A 22,907-nucleotide genomic window follows, 5' to 3' on the forward strand; every position below is an offset into this window, starting at 1 on the left:
TGTAAATAAATATACCCTATCAGTCCATCAGAGTGCTGCCTACAGTAGAACTTTTCTAACAGAGCCATCCCGTCCATAGGATGGAGTGTGGCAGCCGCACCAGGCCTCATGCTTTTGGGGCCCCCACAGCAGCAGCCACAGCCAGGGGATGGGGGAGGATTACTCAGGGCAGGGTGTGGGTGGCAGTGGCAGTGGCAGGAGGCAGCAGCAGCAGCAGCAGCAGCAGGGGTTCAATTTCCCCTCAACCCCACCCCCCACTCGCCATGTGGTGCCAGTGGCAGCCTGCTTCCATTGGCTTCCCTGCACCCTCCTGGCCCACTGAGCCCCACTTCTCTGCAGCAGCAGAAAGTGGTATCCGCTTGCTGCCACCCATGGAGAAGTGGGGCCCAATGGACTGGGAGGGCGCGGTGGAGGGAAGCTTGAACTACATGAGTGCCAGTGTGGGGAGGGCTGAGAGGAGGTGACCCCCTCCTGCTGCTACTGCCCTAGGTAATCCCCAGCCTGGTTGGCTGGGGATGGGATAAGGGTGGGGATGAAGTGAAGGAAGGGAGGGGCCTACAGTGTGTGTGTGTGTGGGTGAGTGGGGGGTGCCCAGACTCCACTCGGCCCTGGGGCTGTCCTGCTTTCTCACGTACGCTTCTTATAACTCACATAAAAAACGTTGATTTCTGCCAACTTCTCAACTGATTGTTAATGGAGCAGCTTGGTCATGCCCCTGGCATTATTTGATTGAATCTTCAACTGCACACTTGGGGAATTTTGTGTCACTGCAGAATTTTGCAGAATTTCTGGCCACCACTGGGGGATGCTGGACTCTGTAGAGCCCAGCACACAGCGAGCAGAGTGCCCAGCCTGGTGGGGATGGAGACTGCATGCTCTATGATAGACATGCTCCAGCTGATAGGAATAAGGGGATTTTGAAATGTGCAGGGTCCTTTCGAAAAGCACCCCTGTGTAGCCGAGCCACTCGTGTTTGAAAGCGGCGCTTTTGAAGTGTCGTGGCTGGCGGCATGCTAATGAAGTGCTGAATATTCATTTCCGTGCCTCATTAGTATTCTTCAATTTGGCCATTAGCCTGGCCATTTTGAAGTTTTTTGTAAGTGTAGACACGGCCAAACAGCTGGAGGCCACTGCTGTCTTTGGAGGAGGGGGCCCTTAGACGAAACGTGTATCCCATCATTAGCGTGCACGTGGAGTGAAACCACCAAAACTAAAACAGTTTGAATGGATGAAGCTCCAGTCAGGAAACTATGGTGCTATAGATCTACTGATTGCCTGATGATCTTCTATGTCACTTTGGTGCTGACCGTGCCACTCTGAGATAAAAACAATGCACATCACAGCGTCAAACCCAAAGAAGCACTTGAAGGTGAAAGTGTGGGACATATCCTTAGGCATTCAACTGACTGAGAGATTTTTCCTGCCAACAATATTTTTTTTTCTTTACAATCATGTCCATGCAGTTGTTTTAGAGGCAATTTTAATACAATTCTCGCAGCATGTCTGTCTGATTTGTGGGGTCTCTCTTGAAAATACGGGTGGCCCAGTAAAGAGGGACCTCCTTGTTATGGGTATCTTGTTTAGTATCTCTTCAACTTCTGTTCTTTGTTAATCAACTTTTTCTTGTTTTATTACCAAACCATCTCAGTGTTGTGGATGCAAATAAAGTGAGTGTTCAGCTAACATAACAAGTTGTATGTGCTCTGTCTCTTGGGAGGCAGCAATAAAGTTTAACAATTTCTGTGAGTGTGTCCAGTGGGAGGTACTGGGTGCTGATAGGAAACATCCACGGGGAATGCAGGAGCTGGAGTTCACTGGTTGTTGTCTGCAAGGCCAGGGAAACTGGGAATCTTGAAAAGTGTTCTGACAAGGCAGACAGACGCACAGGGAGCTGACACACAGCTTAGCAATAGAAAAACTCTCTCTCATGCTAAGGCAAGGAAGTATACAGTGGTTCATAAATTTGGTTCTCTTGAGCAGGGCCTCACAGTTCACACCATGCACCTTTGTCCTCTGTGTTAATAATCTTTTTTTAGCACGTGTCTCGTTCTCATTCTTTTGATTCTTCTTAAAAGTTCATTAGTACAGTCTGGAACTATTCATTTGTTGACAGCTGACTGTGTGACTTTCTCTAAGCATCTGATTTCTTTTTCAGATCTGGACCCTAATCCAAAATTATCTGGGACAGCAGGACATGGTAGGTGTTATTCCGTTTAGATGTCGCCTAATCCGTAAGGATTGAGCAACAGTGGAATTGTGTGAGCGAGGGAGCGACTTCGTGGTGTGAGAACCACCTGGTTATTCATCCCCCACAATGTGCTGTGGTCACACAGGATGTCAGCAATGTCAGTTGCTTACTGTTTTGGGGATTTCATGTCCACCTAAATGGTTTCATTGTAGCAAAGTAATGGCAAACTGCCTTTCCTTTTGTTGAATGTTTTTTGTATTGTATACTCCATGTTTCTCATGCTTCCTGTCACTGAATTAGATTACAGGATGACATACAGAGAACATATACAGGAAGAATACCAATTTATGGAAGACAGGAATGCCCGTCTGGGTGAGTGGGTGAGTCTAAACAGCAGATACACACAGCTGCTCATTGTAAAAGAATATCGTCACTGGGAGGCCAAACAACATGAAATTATGGCAACAGGAAGGAGACATGCAGAGATCCTCGCTAAGACAGCTACTTCAATTACAATAGAAACATTATTTGACATTGATGAACAAACAAACACTACACCATTGGTGAGCAAACAACCAGTTCAAACCATTGTGCTACAGGGAGCTGCTGGGATTGGAAAAACAATGACAGTAAGAAAGATCATGTTGGACTGGGCTTCTGGAAAAATGTACCCTGGCAGATTTGATTATGTTTTCTACATAAGCTGCAGAGAAATGAACCTGTGTACCAGGCAGACAAGTGTTGCTGATTTGATTGTAAACAGTTGCCCTGATAGAAATGCACCAATTAAAGATATTTTGATGGATCCAGAAAAACTCCTTTTTATAATTGATGGTTTTGATGAATTGAAATTTTCACTTGATCAACAAACCTCTTGCGGGTGCACTGATCCCTCTGAGAAGCAGCCAGTGGAACTCATATTGGGCAATTTATTAAGGAAAAAAGTTCTTTCAAAATCATTCTTACTAATCACAACAAGACCAACTGCTTTGGAGAAGCTCCACCACTGTCTAAAATTTCCACGTTATGCAGAGATCTTGGGGTTTTCTGAGGAAGACCGGGAGGAGTATTTCCACAAGTTCTTTGATGATAAAAAACAAGCAGCACAAGCTTTTGGATTTGTAATGGAGAATGAAATTCTCTTTACAATGTGTTTTGTTCCAATTGTATGTTGGATTATCTGCACTGTGATGAAACAACAGATGGAAAGAGGTGAATCGCTCACACAAATTTCAGAAACTACCACTGCAGTGTATATGTATTTTCTCTCCAGTTTATTAAAGGATCATAGCTGCATGTCAAAGCTCTCAAGAGAAATTAGTCTCAGAAAGTTGTGCTCCTTAGCCAGAGACGGAGTCTGGCAAAAGATAATACTGTTTGAAGAAGATGATATCCAGAAACATGGTTTAGATGTATCCAATATTCAGTCCCTCTTTCTCAACAAGAGCATTTTTCATAAAAATATTTACTGTGAACATGCCTACAGCTTCATTCATCTAAGTTTTCAAGAGTTTTTTGCTGCTTTGTTTTATGTATTGGAGGGAAGGGAAGAAACAGTCAAAGAGTTAGTTGTGGAAGATGTGTCTAAATTATTACAAAGTTATGAAGAACCTGGAAGTGGCTATTTAATGTTAACGGTACGTTTCCTATTTGGTCTCTTAAATATAGATAGAATGAAGGAGATTGAAAAAAGGTTAGGCTATACAGCTTCACTTGAAACAAAGAGCAAACTACTGAACTGGATTGAAGAAGTAAGTGTAGCACTGGCAGCTCAGTCCAACAAAGATCTTGCAGAAATGCGGTTCCACCTTGAATTGTTCCACTGTTTGTTTGAGATTCAAGAAGAAGAAATTGTGACACGTGCAATGGATTGTTTCACGTGTGTTCAAGTGTCACGGACTGGTTTTTCAAAAATGATGGTTGCAACTCTGTCCTTCTGTTTGAAGAACTGTCGGAGAATGCAGTCGCTTGTTTTGTCTTTTTGTTCATCTCAAATCACTGCAAGAGAACGCAGAAGGTAGGGAAATAATTATTTAGAAAGCAATTATAACTTTCTTATGACAATTAGCTCTTCTTCAAGAGCTTGCTTATGTTGATTCCATTCTGTGGATGTGTGTACTCCTGTGCATAGTCGTCAGAGAATTTTCACCTGAGCAGTGCCTGTAGAATTGGCTGTGACACCCCCTTGAGTGCTGTGCTCATGCTTTATAATATCTGGCCCTGCACTATCTCAGTTCCTTCTTATCTCCCGTGATGTTTACTTGCAGTGACTTTCCTGGCCTGGCAAGGGCCAGTGGTTTGTCTCTTTTCACTTTGACCCTTAAGGTCATGTAAATCATTTGTTGGGTGCATGTAGAAATTAGATTCCCATTGTGGGTTTCACCACAGGGAGTCTCTGGGGTTTAAGCACCGCTCAGATGGCAACAGGCTTGTGCTGACTACTGATCCCCATGACAGCTGCCTGAGGTGCTTGAGGGAATCGTATTTGAAGGAAAAGTGCCATATTTGTAAAAACTTTCAACGTAGGACTCAGAAGGAGCATGACATCCATGTGCAGGTTTGCAGATTTCTCTCTGTTGTTGTTCTGAGCCTTCCCAGCTAGATTTTACCCTCTACTACATTGGCCTCAGTGCATAGCACCTCTGGCACTGACCACATTCTGGCACTGCTCACCATTGCTAGTGCCTCAAAAGGCCCAAACATTTAGTTACCTGGTACTGGGCAAGAAAGGCCTTGGGGTATCAAGTGAAGGTCCCAGTTTGGGCCACAGATTCACATTGTAGCCACATGAATGTGCCCCGCCCCCCAAGAATCTGCCACTGCGTCCCAGGAGCAGTAAAGGACCTAGACTTTTGGAGGGGTTGATGCCTTCCCAAGTCCTCCAGGCACCTAGAGAGCAGAGGCTTCCACCAGTGCTGCTGAGACTGCAAGCAGCAAAGGCTCCCTGTGAAGGCAAGACATCCATCAGGACCCCTACCAGGCAGTAGAGTATCACTAATCCCCTGAACTGAGGCAGCACTTTCTGAATCTAGGACACAGCTCTGGATTTGCAGCCCAGATCCTCTGGGTCTCACACTAGATCACCAACACATTGTTTGCAGTCTCTGGCCTTTCCATGCGGATCACTTAGTGGAAGGCATTGATAACCATATCACCCACATCACTCAACCTTCTTCCATTTATCTTCTCACAGACCCCTGTTCCCTGCTCATGGGGAACAGTCTCCTTTGTGTGTCAGTCCCCTTCGCCCTGGTATGAGTCCTCCTGTTTGAAGTGCCAGCCTCCAGTGGCAACAGTCAGCGAGCAAACGCAGGCATTGACAGCCTCACTGTGGTCAGTAGTCTCAGAGGAGTAGCTGTGTTAGCCTGTGGCTTCGCAAACAACTAGCAGTCCCACGGCACCTTAGAGACTAACACATTTATTAGGCCATGCGCTTTCGTGGGTAAAAACCCATGTCCTCAGCTGAAAAATGGAGACTAAAAACAGAATCCAGAGTTGATGTAGCAGGGAGGGGAAAATGGAAGGTGAGAGGAGGAAGTTACCTGTCACTAGTAGGACCAGTTAATGAAGCGAATTAAGTCAGATGTGTCTCATTCCTGTGACTATCATAGGTGGGGAAATTGCCTTTGTAATGCATAAGATAGTTAGGAGCTCTGTTCAGACCAAGGCTAAAGATGTCCAATTTGCAAATGAATTCCAATTCAGATGTCTTCCCCGTAATCTTGTAGTAATGGTCTTTTGTAGGAGGATGGCTACTTTTCAATCCATTGCTGAATGCCCAGAAAGGCTAAAGTGTTCCCCTACAGGCTTATATGTGTTCTCATTCCTGATGTTGCATTTATGTCCATTCATCCTTTGGTGCAGAGACTGTCCTGTTTGTCCAATGTACATGGTAGGGAGCATTGCTGGTACATGATGGTGTATATCCCATTAGTGGATGTGCAGGTGTGTGAGCCCTAGATAGAGTGGCTAATGTGGGCTAAGTCCTGTGTTGGTGTCACTTACAAATATGTGGAAAGAGTTGTCAGTGGGATTTGTTGCAGGGAGAGGTTCCTCGGTTTGTGTTTCTGTGGTGAGATGTGTGGCTGAGATTGAGTATTTTCTTGAGGTTGGGCGGCTGTCGGTAGGGGAGGACTGTCCTGCCACTAAAGGTCTAGGAGGGTGAGGGTTTGTTTTCTAGGATGCATAGTTGATAGTCAATCATGCACTGGCGGGGTTTAAGATGGGGGCTGTAGGTAGTGACAAGTGGTGTTCCATTATTTTTCTTGTTGGGCCTATCTTGAAGAGTGCCAGCAAATGTAGTATCTTGCCCACACTCTGCATTCCTCTCCAAGGTAATTTCCCAGTTTCATAATGACAAGGACATGCACTTACCTGTCTTCTTCCCAAAGCCTTGTACAGCTGATGAGGAGCACAGGGTGCATGTCAGGAGAATCATAGAATCACGGGCTGGAAGGGACCTCAGGAGGTCATCTTGTCCAGCCCCCTGCTTCAAGCAGGATCAATCCCCACTAAGTCATCCCAGCCAGGACCTTGTCAAGACGGGAAGGCGTTGGCCTTCTGCATAGACTGGACAAAACTGTTCTGTAAGTCAAAGCAGTTGTTTGTTGTGGGGGCAGACAGAACAAAAGATGGCCTGGTGTGCTTTCAGAGGGTTTTGTCCTGGATCACTAAGCACATCTGCTATTGCTATGAGCTAGCAACTGTGCCTCTGCCAGCATTTGTACAGCACACTTGATGAGGAGCCCAAGCAGCAGCAGCCTTTCTGGTTCAGGAATAAACCCAAAGGATTTGTAGAGCTACTACCTGGTCATCTGTCCACATGTTCTCATCATGTTATGCACTTCCCCGGTGAGCTCGAGGTGACGATGGCTTTGGCAGAGGAGTCTTGCAAACTGCACAGCCATGAACTGCAAGCCCACCTTCGTGGGCTCTGCTTGTGAGCTACCTAGAATGGAAATGGCATGAGCAAGCACTCACCAAAGAAAAAAACAGGTCCCTACCTTTTCGTAGCTATTTGTTCTTTGAGATGTGTTGCACGTGCCCATTCCTTTAGCCACGCTCCTGACCCTCTGTTGGAGTTGCCAGCAAGAAGGAAATGAGGGGTACTGAGGGGTAGAGCTGATGTCACCTGATATACTGATGCCTGGGCTTGCCACTAAAGGAGCCATCGCAGCCCATGCTACAAGTACCACTTAGAAAGAAATCTCCAATGACCATGCATGTGGGTGCACACACACCTGTAATGGAAAGGACATAAGCAACACATCTTGAAGAACAACCATTATGAAAAGATGGATAATCAGTTCTTATCTTGCATTTAGCTATAGCAAGACTTATGTCATATTGGATAATCTTGTGTCATCATTAGCTACAACAATAGAAGACAGTGAATGATAACTGTTAAATCCAAATTAGTTCAGACCAAAGAGGCTTTTCCATTTTTCCCCCTCACAATATATTTTCCATGATAATCCCTGTTTAAAATGTGTCCTGGATTGGGGCTGCCATAGTTTTCCTTATAGGACTGTTTCTCAGTCTTCTCTCTTCCATAATGAGGAACTCTCACTTTCAGGCATTCTCAGTACCGTTAATGGTAATGGTACTTCTACTTTAGTAGTGATACTGGCCTAGTTACAAGTGAATGGAATTTAATCAGATAAAGGGAAGGCCCTTCTCGAAGCTAAGGGTTCCCTAGTGGATTTCAAAAGGCTGCTGCAAACAACAAAGGAGTTAAGATCTTCTCAAATAAAGGTTGAAGAAATATTTGAGATGGAAAGTGTTTGATATCCTAAATAAAGGGGTCACTACTAGCACCTCATATAAACTTGGTTCCAGTCTTGAATCAACCACAAACTGCTTGAGGTTAGGAGAAACTTCCAACATGAACAGGTTCCTTGATATTCTGTTTTAATTAACCCAAATCTGACTCAAAACTACTATTTTCTATGAAGATCTCTCTTCTGTTTTCAGTAGAAATCAGACTATGGCACAGCTGGATAAGGCTGAAGACGACCACCACAGTAATTCAATAATAAAAGGGCTGGTGGGTGGATTGACACATCCAAACTGCAAAGTGCAGAAACTAGGGTGAGTAGTGTGAAAGATTTACCTTTACTTATGAATTTGTCCTGTCATAAAAAACAGACAGTTGGTTTCCTCTGCATGCAGACACACATGGAGGCAACTCACAAAATCAAAAATTTGGTGCCCAGTTACTCCCAATTCCCTTATATATTCAAATACTGTGCCACAAGTTCATTCAGTAGTTTCAAATACCTTAGGTTCTCTGAAACACATTAACAAGAAACGGAAACATCCAAATAGCTGAATTCTCTGTTAGAAGACTGTGATGGATTAGATCATAGAAATCATGCTGGAGTTGTCATTGGATGTGCTGATCATGTCACTGATGTCCCCCTTCCTGTTCTCTGGGTCTCCCCAACATTCTGTGCTGCTGAGCCAGAAGCTCTGGTCTCCCCCAGTGAAGGTACAGAGTTGGAGTTACCACCCCTCTGCAGAGCACTGCAGGTGCTAATTAAGCATTTTTGGGTAGGTGCAGCTCTAGGGCACAGCATCCAGGAACTCAGTCCCCAGAAGAGATCAAAATCCCACATAAATCTCTCTCTCCGCCCCTCTGCAAAAGATTTTCACAGGGAAGGCTCATTAGATAAGCCCATTTTATCATTGAGAGATAGGCACAGTGGTAGCTGGATTTATGTGGAGGTGATATCCTGGGCAACCTCTGCATAAATCGAATTTTGGGTAAATTGCGGGGGGGGGGGGGGGGGGGGCGGGGGTTGGGGAGATTCCTAGAATCGCCCTGGCTGGGGGAGCATGCAGCTGTGGGAAGTGGGGGACAGCTATACAGCCCCTAGCTTCTCCCAGCTGGGGGGCACACACCTGCTTGTGCCATGGTGGGAGAAACGGTACCACAAGCAGCTGTGGGGCCATGTAGGTGCCCATAGCAGTGCCACTGGTTTGAAGGTATAAATTGTCCTCAAATCTGAAATAGCTGTGGGTGAGGACAAAGTCACAAAGCTCCGCCACCATTTGTGCCTTGGTGTCATCAGGAATAATGTTCCTAGCAGCTTGAAATCCATCTTCATGTGGGATATTGGTGTAAAGGGCCTCTACATCCATGGTGGCCAGATGGTGTTTTCAGGAAGGTCACCAGTGAACTGTAGTTTCCTGAGGAAGTTGGTGGTATCTCAAAGAACGCTAGGAGTGCTGGTAGCATAGGGTCTAAGTGGAGAGTCCAGAGGATGCTGATCAGGTGGTTCCTCAGTTTCTTAGAGAGTGTGTGGTACAATCTCTAACTATAATCTGTGCAGTATGTTGATTTCAGTGGGTTTTTCACCTTCAGTCCTGAAAGCGAACTTTCCAGATTGTTTAAAACTAGCCAATCACCTCTCTGGTTTTTGAATCTCCTCCAGGTTTCTATGGTGCGGACTCAGTTATGAGGATTATAGGAATCTCTCCTCAATTCTTCGTGCAAACCGGGTGGTAACAGAGCTGGATCTGAGAGGTAATAGTTTTCGAAGTTTTTCCATGAAACCCTCTGGGGAAGGACTGAGACTCCTGTGTGAAGGCCTGAAACATTCCAACTGCATGGTACAGAAGCTGGTGTAAGTAACTGCTATTTCCCTTTATAGTTCTCCAGCAAGTGGTCAAAATATTGCCCGATATTCTGAATGCCACACTCAAAATATTGCCTGATGTTAGAGGTGCCACGTAACATCAAGAATCCTCTAGAACTGTGCTGTCCTATATGCTGGCAAACAGGGCGGTGGAGTGTGGTGAAACGCAGCTCAGGAGAGCCACACCTGTGGGGCATTCCTCTGGCTGGACCACGCATGTGCCGCACCACAAGGTGGGACTAGCATGTGGCGGCAGTGGCAGAAGTGGCTTCTCTGACTCCCAGTGGGCTCCAGCCACGGGGTGGCTCATGTGGCAGTGGCTCTAGCTGCGGCATGGCTTGCTCAGTGTGGCTTCAGCCTACGGTGGGTTGTGCGGCTCCAGTGAATAATCTCAGGGAGGAAGAGGTGCCAGACTCTGGGGAGGGGTTGGTGGCCACTGCTGTCGAACAATGTTTCTTAAACTTTTTGAGACCGCGGAACACCAAACAATAATATTATTATGCAGAGCACCTACAGACATTTTCTTAAAAAAACAAAAAACAGAAACAAACTACCGCCCCCACCCAAACAAACAGCATGTGCTGCACACATCATTGCTGGGTGCTACAGCACCCTATAGATAGGAGAAGATTAGAGGAGAGCGGAGGCTAGCAGTGTGGGTCACCCTTGCTGCGTTGCCAGACTACGACCGCGCTTGTGAGACGGAGAAGTAGAATTGTTTCAGTATTGTCTCAAAGGGTTATTTGTTGGAAAACCTGGAATTATTTTTCCAAATGCTCATGGCGCTCCTGCGAGTTGTTCACAGAACACCAGTGTTCTGCGGAACATAGTTTAAGAATCACTGCTGTAGAACTGGAAGGAGAGATGACGCGGGTAGGTCAGTAGAATTCCTCACCCGTCATGAGCAGCGCATATGCACACTGGGCCAAATTCTCTGCTAGAGCAAATGAGCAAAACTGTGAAGTCAGTAGTGCTTCGCCCATTTACAGCAGCAGAGAATTTGGACCAAAGTACATATTCCAAATGTATTACTCTCCTGGTGTTTGCCTTTGTTACTGTCTTACAAAACAGCAAACAAAATTTCAGTTTAAGCTTTTTCCTGACTTTGGTTTTTCCCAGGGTTTTTTCCCACAGGACCCTTTGGCCCTGGCCCCTTTGCCTCAGGGAAACATTCTGGCCTCTTTTCCTTTCTGGAGTGAATAGAAGCCACCTGTCAACACAGATTACGCTGCATCTTTATTCAGAAGGCTAGCAGATGACATAGGAGGGATGCAGCAGAAGAGATCTGCCTTCCCGCTATATATGGGGTCCTAGAATCTACTACCATTACACTGGAGGAAGAAAGATGATTATGCTTTACAAACTGCAGTTTGAAAAAATCAGGTTTATATTCAACGCAAAACACCACTATGGCAACATTATAGTGGGAATTCACACACAGCAGACATAAAATATTAAAAATTATGAAGCCAGATCTTTGGCCGTTGGTTTTGTACCTTTGTATTAATTGCAGTGGCATAAATGGGCCATAATGATGCTCTAACAGGGCAGTTGTAGCTCTTTCTGGCATAGGAAATCCCTAGGAGGGATAGAAGTATAGCTTACTCTAACCTGAGGGGTTGTTCTGAGGCATGGAGGGGAAAATGCATCATCATAGTGCGCTGCATCCTGGAAGCCAGCAGAGCTGCCTGCAGTGCTCAGAGGCTGCTCTTGCTTGTACAAGGCAAACCCAGAAGTCAAGAGGCAGCTCAAAGTCAAAATTGTCCTGCATGGACTAGATCCTGGTGGCGAACCAGTTAGAGACTAAGAACCAAAATAGCTGTTGACAGAGTGCATAGGGCTGCGTGTTATATATTTATTTGTACATATGTCTACCTAGCTATACAGATATATAATATACGGATGAATAGAGATAGAGCTATCTATGCTGTTATATTATACAGTATCCATCCGTCTGTCTCACTGTAGTCATGTACATGCTGGAATATTCTGGAAAAGTCCAGAATGTGATCAGGTTCCCTCTCTCCTCTCAGCTTGCTCCTGGAAATATCATGAGTTCCACAAAAGACCTGCTTCCTGAGGCAGAGCTCTGCCGCAACTGTGGCCATGTGTGATAATTAATTTCTTTAGGCTTCAAGCCAGTACCCATTGAAGTGGAAAGACTCCCAGCTGACTTCCACCACCAAGTTAGTTAATGGGGACAACCACCCTCCTATCCTGGGGCAGTTTCCAGGTAGCAAACAGCTGGGATTTTCCTAGACTATTGCTGCCTCAATGCGTCCCAAAAGAGCCTAAAAACTGCTCATAATCAAATGGTGGTTAAGGGGTGGTATGTCCAGTGAGCATCCTGAAAGGAAGAAAAGGTGCCCTCGGGAAGTTTTTGGCTATCATGTGCTCATTTCTTCCTTCTCAGTTGTCCCCGATAGATTTTGGGACAAACTTCCCCAGTATTATATGAGCAATATAAAGAAAGCATGATTGCAACGTTGATATACAAAGGCGGAACTGGGGATAGTTTACTATATGCTTGAATTTCCAGACTTAAGGAATTAAATTCTCAAGTATAGCATTTCATTAATAGAGTTATTTTTCTCTTTAAGGCTTTACTGATTTTTTGAAAAGACAAAAACTTTAAAATGCTGTAAGTGTTTAAAAAAACAAAACAAAACAACAAATCTGTGTGCATTCATCTGACCATCTGATCCTTCAAAATAACAGAAAGTATAATTATGACAAGCAAAGATTACAGTAGGACACATGGTAATCAATCAAACATTGAAAGAATAAAAATAAGGGGAAGTATGGGTACATTTTCCCCTCTTCATATTATCTAAATTATTGTTAGACAACGCATGGCATAAGACATTCTACAAGGGGAAAACTTCATAGGGTGGGATTGCAGACCAAACTAAATGAGCAAGCCTTTCAAAAAAGTGATAAAAATAGGAAGCCTACAAGGAATAGGAAGGATCAGCAGGGAAAGCTACTTCTTGGAGGTCAGAAAGTGTAAGGGTAAAATGAGAACTGCGAAAAGCGAAGCAGAGTTGGATATTGCAAAGGGAATTAAAATAAATAGTAAAAGGTTCTACAGCCATATAAATAAGAAGAGAAAAGGGAACCACGAAGGGGGACCATTAAGAACTGACGATGGCAAGGAGCTTGAAAATCATCTACGTGTACTCCAAAATGTAAACAAATACTTTGCTAAAGTTTTAAAGAGGTTAATGAGGAACTTAAGAGCATTGGCCTGCTAAATCCAGGGTTGTGAGTTCAGTCCTTGAGGGGGCCATTTAGGGATCTGGGGCAAATAGATTAAAAAAAAATTGTAAGGGATGGTGATTGGTGCTGCTGTGAGTGCAGGGACTGGACTTGACCTCTCAAGGTCCCTTCCAGTTCTATAAGATATGTATAGGTATATCTCCATAATGTTTTTATTACTGACTTTGGCTCATGAAGAGAACGTACTAATAAAATTTGCAGATGAAACAAAATTGAGTGGTATTGTCAATGTGGAGAAGGACCAGAATATCATATAAGAAGATCTGCATGACCAAACTGGAGTAATACAAATGAGATTATATTTAATAGGCAAAGTGAAAAGTGATGCATTTAGGGACTGACAGCAACAATTTTTGCTATGAACACCTATCAGCTGGAAGAGACAGAGGAGGAGAAAGACTTGGATATAGTACTTGATCACAGAAGGATTATGAGCTGTGAAAGTGATGCAGCTGTGAAAAAGGCTAAGGTAGTCCTAAGATGCACGAGGTGAGGTATTTTCAAAAGAGACTGCGAATGTCAGTATCGTTAGAAAGGCACTGGTGAGATCTCACCTGGAATATGGTGCATAGTTCTGGTCTCCCATGTTGACGAAAGATGAATTCAAACTGGAACAGAAACAGAAGGGCAGTTAGGAAAATCCAGGGAATGGAAAACCTACGAGTGGAGACCCAAAGAACTTGGCTTGTTTAGCTTTACCAAGAAGGCTGAGAGGAGTTATGGGGGTAAAAAAAATCTAAATGGCTCCAAGACTGAGCTTGATAAGCTTATGAAGGGAATGGCACCATGGAACTACTTGCAATAGCATGCGGCCCGTCAACAACTGCCAGTGGCAAAAATTCCCAACTGTTGTATGTGGGACATTAGATGGGGAGGTATCCGAGTGCTTACAGAGAATTCTTTCCCTCATGTCTTCCTGGTGGGTCTTGCCCACAAGCTCCGTGTCTAATTCAGTGTTTCCCAGTTGATGTTCTGCAGAACCGCGGGGTTCCGTGAAGTGAAAACAAGGGTTCTGCAAGAAAATTCCATTACAATAACATTTTATGATTAAAATAATAATAAATAGGTAAGCATTTATGAATTTTATTAAATACAGTTTTAATTTGTGTTTGCTGCAATAGTGTCCCTGTCTATCATGCCAGCTTAGCCAGAGAGCAGGGATGATGATGTTGCTCCTCAGCGCTGCACACACGGTCAGTGGTGGGATCACTTGTTAGATACCACCATAAGTCCCCGTACTCACTCGCAGGGAGTGTGGATCACTTTGGGGATGGCTTACGTCAAGCATATTCAGCTTCATCAAGACATGCAGTTCATCAGTTGTTACCTTCGCCAGCACGTATCTGTGCGATACGGGGTTCTTGAATTACTCAGCAACGAAAACGAAATGCAGAAATGGACTGAATGCTACACCGGATATGGGAATCCAACTTTCCAGTATTAAACCAAATACAAAAAGAATTTGCCCAGGAAAGAAGAAGACCCACTCTTTGCATTGAAAACTTCCAATATAATCATAGAATCATAGAACACTAGGACTGGAAGGGACCTCGAGAGGCCATTGAGTCCAGCCCCCTGCCCCAATAGTAGGACCAAGTACTATCTAAACCATCCCTGATAGACATCTATCTAGCCTGTTCTTAAATATCTCCAGCGATGGAGATTCCACAACCTCCCTTGGCAATTTATTCCACTGTTTGATCGCTCTGACAGTTAGGAACTTTTTCCTAATGTCCAACCTAAACCTCCCTTGCTGCAGTTTAAGCCCATTGCTTCTTGTTCTATCCTCAGACGCCAAGAAGAACAAGTTTTCTCCTTCCTCCTTATGACTCCCTTTTAGATACCTGAAAACTGCTATCATGTCCCCCCTCAATCTTCTCTTTTCCAAACTAAACAAGCCCAAGTCTTTCAACCTTTTTTCATAGGTCACATTCTCTAGACCTTTAATCATTCTTGTCGCTCTTCTCTGGACCCTCTCTAGTTTCTCCTCATCTTTTTTGAACTGTGGTGCCCAGAACTAGACACAGTATTCCAGCTGAGGCCTAAACAGCGCAGAGTAGAGCGGAAGAATGACTTCTCGTGTCTTGTTCACAGCACACCTGTTAATGCATCCCAGAATCATGTTTGCTTTTTTTTGCAACAGCATCACGCTGTTGACTCATATTTAGCTTGTGGTCCACTATAACCCCTAGATCCCTTTCTGCTGTAGTTGTTCCTAGACAGTCTCTCCCCATTCTGTATGTGTGAAACGGATTGTTCCTTCCTAAGTGGAGCACTTTGCATTTGTCCTTATTAAACTTCATCCTGTTTACCTCAGACCGTTTCTCCAATTTATCCAGATAATTTTGAATTATGACCCTCTCCTCCAAAGCAGTTGCAACCCCTCCCAACTTGGTATCCTCTGCAAACTTAATAAGCGTACTTTCTATGCCAATATCTAAATCGTTGATGAAGACATTGAACAGAACCGGTCCCAACACAGACCCCTGCGGAACCCCATTTGTTATACTTTTCCAGCAGGATTGAGAACCATTAAGAACTATTCTCTGAGTATGGCTATCCAGCCAGTTATGCACCCACCTTATAGTAGCCTCATCTAAATTGTATTTGCCTAGTTTTTTGATAAGAATATCATGAGAGACGGTATCAAATGCTTTACTAAAGTCTAGGTAGACCACATCTACCGCTTCTCCCCTATCCACAAGGCTCGTTATCCTATCAAAGAAAGCTATCATATTAGTTTGACAAGATTTATTCTTTAGAAATCCATGCTGGCTGTTTCCTATTACCTGACCACCTTCCAAGTGCTTGCAGATGATTTCTTTAATTACCTGCTCCATTATCTTTCCTGGCACTGAAGTTAAGCTGACTGGCCTGTAGTTTCCTGGGTTATTCTTATTTCCCTTTTTATAGATGGGCACTATATTTGCCCTTTTCCAGTCTTCTGGAATCTCTCCTGTCTCCCATGATTTTCCAAAGATGATAGATAAAGGCTCAGATACCTCCTCTATCAGCTCCTTGAGTATTCTAGGGTGCATTTCATCAGGCCCTGGTGACCTGCAGACATCTAATTTTCCTAAGTGATTCTTAACTTTCTCTTTTTTTATTTCAACTTCTAACCCTACCCCTTTCCCACTAGCACTCACTATGTTGGGCATTCCTTCATCAGACTTCTCAGTGAAGACCGAAACAAAGAAGTCATTGAGCATCTCTGCCATTTCCAAGTTCCCTGTTACTATTTCTCTCTCCTCACTGAGCAATGGCCCTACCCTGTCCCTGGTCTTCCGCTTGTTTCTAATATATTTATAAAAAGCCTTCTTGTTTCCCTTTACGCCTGTAGCTAGTTTGAGCTCATTTTGTGCCTTAGCCTTTCTAATCTTTCTCCTGCATTCTTGTGTTATTTGCCTATATTCATCCTTTGGAATTTTTCCTTGTTTCCATTTTTTATACAATTCCTTTTTTATTTTGAGATCGTGCAAGATTTCCTGGTTAAGCCAAGGCGGTCTTTTTCCATATTTTCCATCTTTTCTACGCAGCGGGACAGCTTGCTTTTGGGCCCTTAATAATGTTCCTTTGAAAAACTGCCAACTCTCCTCAGCTGTTTTTCCCCTCAGCTTTGCTTCCCATGGGACATTACCTACCAGCTGTCTGAGTTTACCAAAATCTGCCCTCCTGAAATCCATTATCTCTATTTTGCTGTTTTCTGTTCTACCCTTCCTTAGGATTGTGAACTCTATGATTTCGTGACCACTTTCACCCAAGCTGTCTTCCACCTTCAAGTTCTCTACCTCCCTATTTGTTAAAATCAAATCTAAAATAGCTTCCCCCCCGGTAGCTTTTTCAACATTGTGGAATAAAAAATTGTCTCCAATACAATCCAAGAACTTACTGGATAGTCTGTGCCCCGCTGTTTTAGTTTTCCAACATATATCTGGATAGTTGAAGTCCCTCATCACCACCAAATCTGGGGCTCTGCTTGAATTTGTTAGTTGTTTAAAAAAAGTCTCATCCACCTCTTCCACCTGGCTAGGCGGCCTGTAGTAGATGCCTATCAGGACATCGCCCTTGTTTTTTACCCCTCTTAGTCTAACCCAGAGACTCTCAACATGTTCATCTCCTATGTCCATCTGCACCTCAGTCCAAGTGTATACATTTTTAATATATAAGGCAACACCTCCCCCCTTTCTTCCCTGTCTGTCCTTCCTAAGCAGGCTGTACCCTTCAGTACCAACATTGCAATCTTGTGTATTATCCCACCAAGTTTCTGTGATGCCAACGATGTCCTAGTTATATTTATTTACTAGCACTTCCAGTACTTCCTGCTTATTACCCATACTTCTTGCATTTGTATACAGGTATCTAAGATAGTGATTTGATCTTGCCTCCCTGTTTTGCTCTGACCCTCTTTTTACTCTGACATTGTTGCCCATGCTGCCTCCCATTTCTGACCCATCACCCAGATTTCCATGTTCTCCTCTTATCTATGGGCTTGGCTCCCCTGCCCCCGTCGAACCTAGTTTAAAGCCCTCCTCACTAGGTTAGCCAGTCTGTGTCCAAATACGGTCTTTCCCCTCCTCGAAAGGTGAACACCATCCCTGCCCAGCACTCCTTCCTGGAATAGCATCCCATGGTCAAGGAAGCCAAAGCCTTCCTGGCGACACCATCTTCGAAGCCAGGCATTCACCTCTAGGATGCACCTGTCTCTGCCTGGGCCCCTACTACTGACAGGCAGGATTGAGGAGAGTACCACCTGTGCCCCAAACTCCTTCACCCATGCCCCCAGAGCCCTGAAGTTACTCTTGACCGGCTCAGCATCATACCTCACAGTATCATTAGTGCCCACATGGATAAGAAGCATGGGATAGTAGTCAGAGGGCCTGATAATCCTCGACAACACCTCCGTAACATCTCGGATACGGGCCCCCGGCATGCAGCATACCTCCTGAGATGAAATGTCAGGGCGACAGATGGGCTACTAATAATGCATATTAGTTTTCGAGTTTTATTCTTTGAACACATGAAATGTGACTTTTATTTTTAAATTTGAGCAGTTAAGCTAAATGTTAATTTCATGACCTAGTTTAGCATTTGGTTTTTTATTATCCTTACTTGTTTGTTGTCTGCTTTTTCAGTTCCATGTGCAAGACTGTTACTAGGAGTTCCGCAAAATTCTTTCAAATTTAAAAGCTATCTGTGGCCAAATAAAATTGGGAAACGCTTGTCTAATTGATTGCTGTATTTGGAGCTGGAAAGAAATTTTCCTTTGGGCAGCTGCTAGCACTCTGATAGCACTACCATAGCACTGGAATTCAGAAAGAGAGACACTACTGAATTCAGTGTGATTTTGAGAATTAAACAAACAATTCTCTGTTTTTCCCTGTTTCTTGCAGGCTGACAAATTGTTGTATCAGTAGTGCTGATTGCAAGCATCTTGCCTCAGTTCTTCATACCAATCAATACTTGAAGGAGCTGGACCTAAGAGGCAATGAACAGGGAGACTCAGGAGTGCAGCTGCTGTGTGAAGGACTGAAACATCCAGACTGCAAACTGCAGAAACTGGTGTAAGTAGTTGCTGGTCCCTTTACAGTCTTCCAATGAATGCTAGTCCACGTTGCTCTCCGGTTAGTTTATATGTGACCCATTCCAGACAGCACATGGAAAATGTTCGTTTTCTGGGTTTCAATTTGTAAACAATGATAAAGAACTGAAAAAAAAAAGTTGCAGAAAGGGTGTGACATACCAGGATACAATCCAAACTAATAAGGAGGTGTCACGCCCAGCTCTACAGCACTGGGTGACTTACATGCTGAACCAGCTACCATGTAGGCTGCTCACAAACTATTTTCCATCATGTAAGCCGTACCCTGGGAGTCTGTGTGTAACTGCTTACACACTTCGGGTACCCTCTGGCTTGCACCAGCCTTTGTGACTGGGTGACCTCAACACACTCCCAGTCTTCGATTTTCCTCCAGAAAAATATGCCCTTGTATTGCCCAGCCCTTTCCTGGACAATTCAAGTTATGTTAAGTCATTCCTCTAGTAGAATAACATGGACACAATTTGTCACCACATATGGAGTTACCCAGGAACTTCTATTTAAATCAAACAATAAAATAACTTTATTAAGTACAAAAAGAGATTTTAAGTGAGTACAAGCAGTGAGGCATAAAAGAAACGGTTATAAGAAACTAAAAGAGATTTACTCTTACCTAAGTTAACAAACTATATCAGTCACGTGACCATCCGTCCCGTATTAGGCGGGACAGCCCCCTATTTGGGATGCCAAAAAGGCATCCTGACTTATTTTTTGAAAGGGATGAATTGTCCCATATTTGGGCCGTCCCCCACTGACCTCGGGGGAGCATGGGCTGCTTCCATGTTCATGCGGCTTCCCTGAGGTTCTGGGGGAGGGCCGGCAGCTGCCACATCCCTGCCGCTTCCCTGGGGCTCGGGGGAGTACTGGTGGCTGCTGTTTCCCCGAGGCCTCCTGGGAGCACCACTGGCTGTCACGACCTCCCCAGCTCCCTGGGGCTTGGTGGAGCCAGGAGGAGCCATCTCTCCTTTCCCCCCTTATCTCCCTATCCTGTATTTGGGACAGCGAGATGTGGTTATCCTATATATCAGATTCAAGCAAAATTTCTCACCACACATGCTTTCAGCAGTCTAACTGCCCAAACGCTGTTGATCAGGACACCTTGTCCCAGAGTTCAGTGAATGTTTCCTTCTACACTTCAGGTGCAGTGGATCAGATGGGCAGGGAGATGGAGAGAGTATCTCAGTCTGGTTGTCCCTTTTTTTCACGTGTTCAGTCCATCTCTTGGAAAACATTTCCAGCTAGGCACTAAGGAACAAACAGTCTCTGTGGAAGGATGCTCCTTGCTGTTTTTCATTTTATTTGCCTTTCCTTTCTGCTTGATGAGGTTTTTTTTTTGCTTTAAGGCAAATTAGGTAGAGCACACAGTACATTGTTTAAGACAGACCTATTTCCCAACTTCTGTTTGGGCAGGTCTGTTAGATTTGGCATGTGGGTTAATGAAACCATACAGGGAAATCTTACAACTTTATGTATGATTTGTCACACACATCACCAGGAAAATACTGACCAGCAAACTGAGTTTTCAAATTATACCTTCCATGACCCTTCTTGGCAGTCACTCGATAATGATTAGGGCTACGTCTACATGTGAAGCCTACATCGAAGTAGCCTATTTCGATGTGGCGAAATCGAAATAGGCTATTTCGATGAATAACGTCTACACGTCCTCCAGGGCTGGCAACGTCGATGTTCAACATCGACGTTGCGCAGCACCACATCGAAATAGGCGCTGTGAGGGAACATCTACACGCCAAAGTAACACACATCGAAATAAGGGTGCCAGGCACAGCTGCAGACAGGGTCACAGGGCGGACTCAACAGCAAGCCGCTCCCTTAAAGGGCCCCTCCCAGACACAGTTGCACTAAACAACATAAGATCCACAGAGCCGACAACTGGTTGCAGACCCTGTGCATGCAGCATGGATCTCCAGCTGCCACAGCAGCAGCCAGAAGCCCTGGGCTAAGGGCTGCTGCACATGGTGACCATAGAGCCCCGCAGGGGCTGGAGAGAGAGCGTCTCTCAACCCCTCAGCTGATGGCCGCCATGGCGGACCCCGCAATTTCAAAGTTGCGGGACGCGCAACGACTACACGTTCCCTACTTCGACGTTGAACGTCGAAGTAGGGCGCTATTCCCATCCCCTCATGGGTTAGCGGCTTCAACGTCTCGCCGCCTAACGTCGATGTTAACATCGAAATAGCGCCCAACACGTGTAGCCATGACGGGCGCTATTTCGAAGTTAGTGCCGCTACTTTGAAGTAGCGTGCACGTGTAGACACGGCGTAGGACATCTTCATGTCACCCTCCTATTTGTGAGTCCATTGATGGCGGACCAGCCCGATTCTGGAGCCACATATCTTACGTACAAAGATAATTACAATAAAGTGTAGGGTGTGATTAAAAGAGGATGTTTTGGTCCAAATGGTGATTATGGAAATTGGAGGTTTTGCAAGTTGAAGCTCTGAGCACAGAACTTCTTGGTCATGGAAGACTGTGGTAACAATCAAGAGCTGACTTGATAGGTCTTTTTCCTCACTGCAAGTCTGAGGGGCACACTGGTGGCCCAAAATTAGTAAGCGGTTGTTTATTTCATCCTGAATAAATGATAGAAATAGGGTTAAGGCCAAATCCAAGAGAACTAATCTAGGCTTTGTGCTATGCATGAGCACCTGGGTGGGAGATATTGCTAAGACATCCCACACCATATGGCATGTAGGAAAGAGAGGAGACAATTCTATGCCCTCCCACATCTTTCTCACCCTTGTGGGTGTGATGATAAGGAGCCACAGAAGGCGGGACACCCTCCCATTACCAGCAAAGGAACATCTGGGACTGTTCCCTTACAGCATCTGGGAGGTAAAATAGAGATATAGTTTTGGGGTTTCAGGGTAATTCTGGTCACTGTTTTGATTTAATCTACCCTATCTGTAAACAGTTCCAAACACCTGTAATAGTCTCACTTCCATGTTCAGTGTTCAGAACCTGATGAGATGCATTACCACCTGGATATTTTGAGTGATTTTATAAAGATTTTGCTTATAGTATGTTTGATATTTGCAATGATAGATACTTAGGGGTTTTTTGTTTGTTTGAACTCATGTCCCTCGTTAAGGTGCATTTTCTTTGCCTGTTTTTAAAGTGTGTTTCTGCCATTCATAAGTGATCACGGGTTTTCTCTCTTGACCATTTAACACCCAACAGTTCTCATTTTCCTTTACCAGGAGGTTGCAGTAATGAATTAACTAAAGAAAAGGATGATTTTAAACTCTAACTCTCTTCTATATTTGTGGTTGCTGCAGGTTGTCTTACTGCTCACTCACAGAGGCTTGTTGTAAGGATATATCTGATGTTCTCAGCACTAACCAGGCTCTGAGAGAGCTGGACCTGGAGAGAAATGAACTTGGAATCATAAAATTGCTACTGATGAAATATTCGGGGGTGCAACAACTTTCTGAAGGATTGAAACATTCATCCTGCAAACTGGAGATACTCCGGCAAGTAACACTAATGACTCTTTAGTTCATTACCCTCCCCTTCCAATGTCCCATCCCCAAATCCCTGCCATGAGGAGCAGGACATATGAACACGCTTTCTCTCTCTCTATCTCTCTGTCCTTTTGGTGCACTTTTGCACAGCTCTTTGGAAAACAGGACACTTGGACTGACATTCTCAGTAGGGCAGAACTAAAGCTGTGTGTATGTGTGTATTTTCTGTGGCTTTTTGTCTGGAAGATAGGTCATGTCAATTGCATTAGCTTTTCATTTCCTTGCTTTTCTGTGAAGTATTTCCTGAACTGATACACACAGGGGAATGGTGCTGGATTCATTTTCCAAGTATTTTGGGGCTCAGAAAGGATCTCCAGGCATGTAGAGGATGAACATCTCTAATCCAGAACTCTCATCTGGCAAACTCCGTAATCCAGCATGATTTGAGTTAGCCGAATGATCACTTATCATGGGTGTGGCCAAGTTTCCCTGCAGTCCTGTAAAGTTTGTTTCCAGCCACCAGTCCTGGTACTCAGTGTTCTGTGCTGTTATTTAGCTGTAATTTACCCCTTAATAGCTGCGTCTACACGTGCACGCTACTTCGAAGTAGCGGCACCAACTTCGAAATAGCGCCCGTCGCGTCTACACGCGTCAGGCGCTATTTCGAAGTTAACTTCGACGTTAGGCGGCAAGACGTCGAAGTCGCTAACCTCATGAGG

General features: G+C 44.5%; 1 protein-coding gene across 1 annotated transcript in view; it reads left to right on the forward strand.

The window, feature by feature from the left end:
- LOC142014012 (NACHT, LRR and PYD domains-containing protein 12-like) overlaps positions 1-22,907 on the forward strand; it is a 53,370-nt gene that overhangs the window by 7,050 nt on the left and 23,413 nt on the right. Inside the window, exons 3-7 of the mRNA XM_074996009.1 lie at positions 2,489-4,205; positions 8,162-8,278; positions 9,625-9,816; positions 18,498-18,668; positions 22,003-22,197. Of these exons, the coding sequence (XP_074852110.1) occupies positions 2,489-4,205; positions 8,162-8,278; positions 9,625-9,816; positions 18,498-18,668; positions 22,003-22,197 (2,392 nt within the window). The remainder of the gene's footprint in view (positions 1-2,488; positions 4,206-8,161; positions 8,279-9,624; positions 9,817-18,497; positions 18,669-22,002; positions 22,198-22,907) is intronic.

Source organism: Carettochelys insculpta, chromosome 6 (genome assembly GCF_033958435.1).
Source record: "Carettochelys insculpta isolate YL-2023 chromosome 6, ASM3395843v1, whole genome shotgun sequence".
NCBI lineage: Eukaryota > Metazoa > Chordata > Testudines > Carettochelyidae > Carettochelys > Carettochelys insculpta.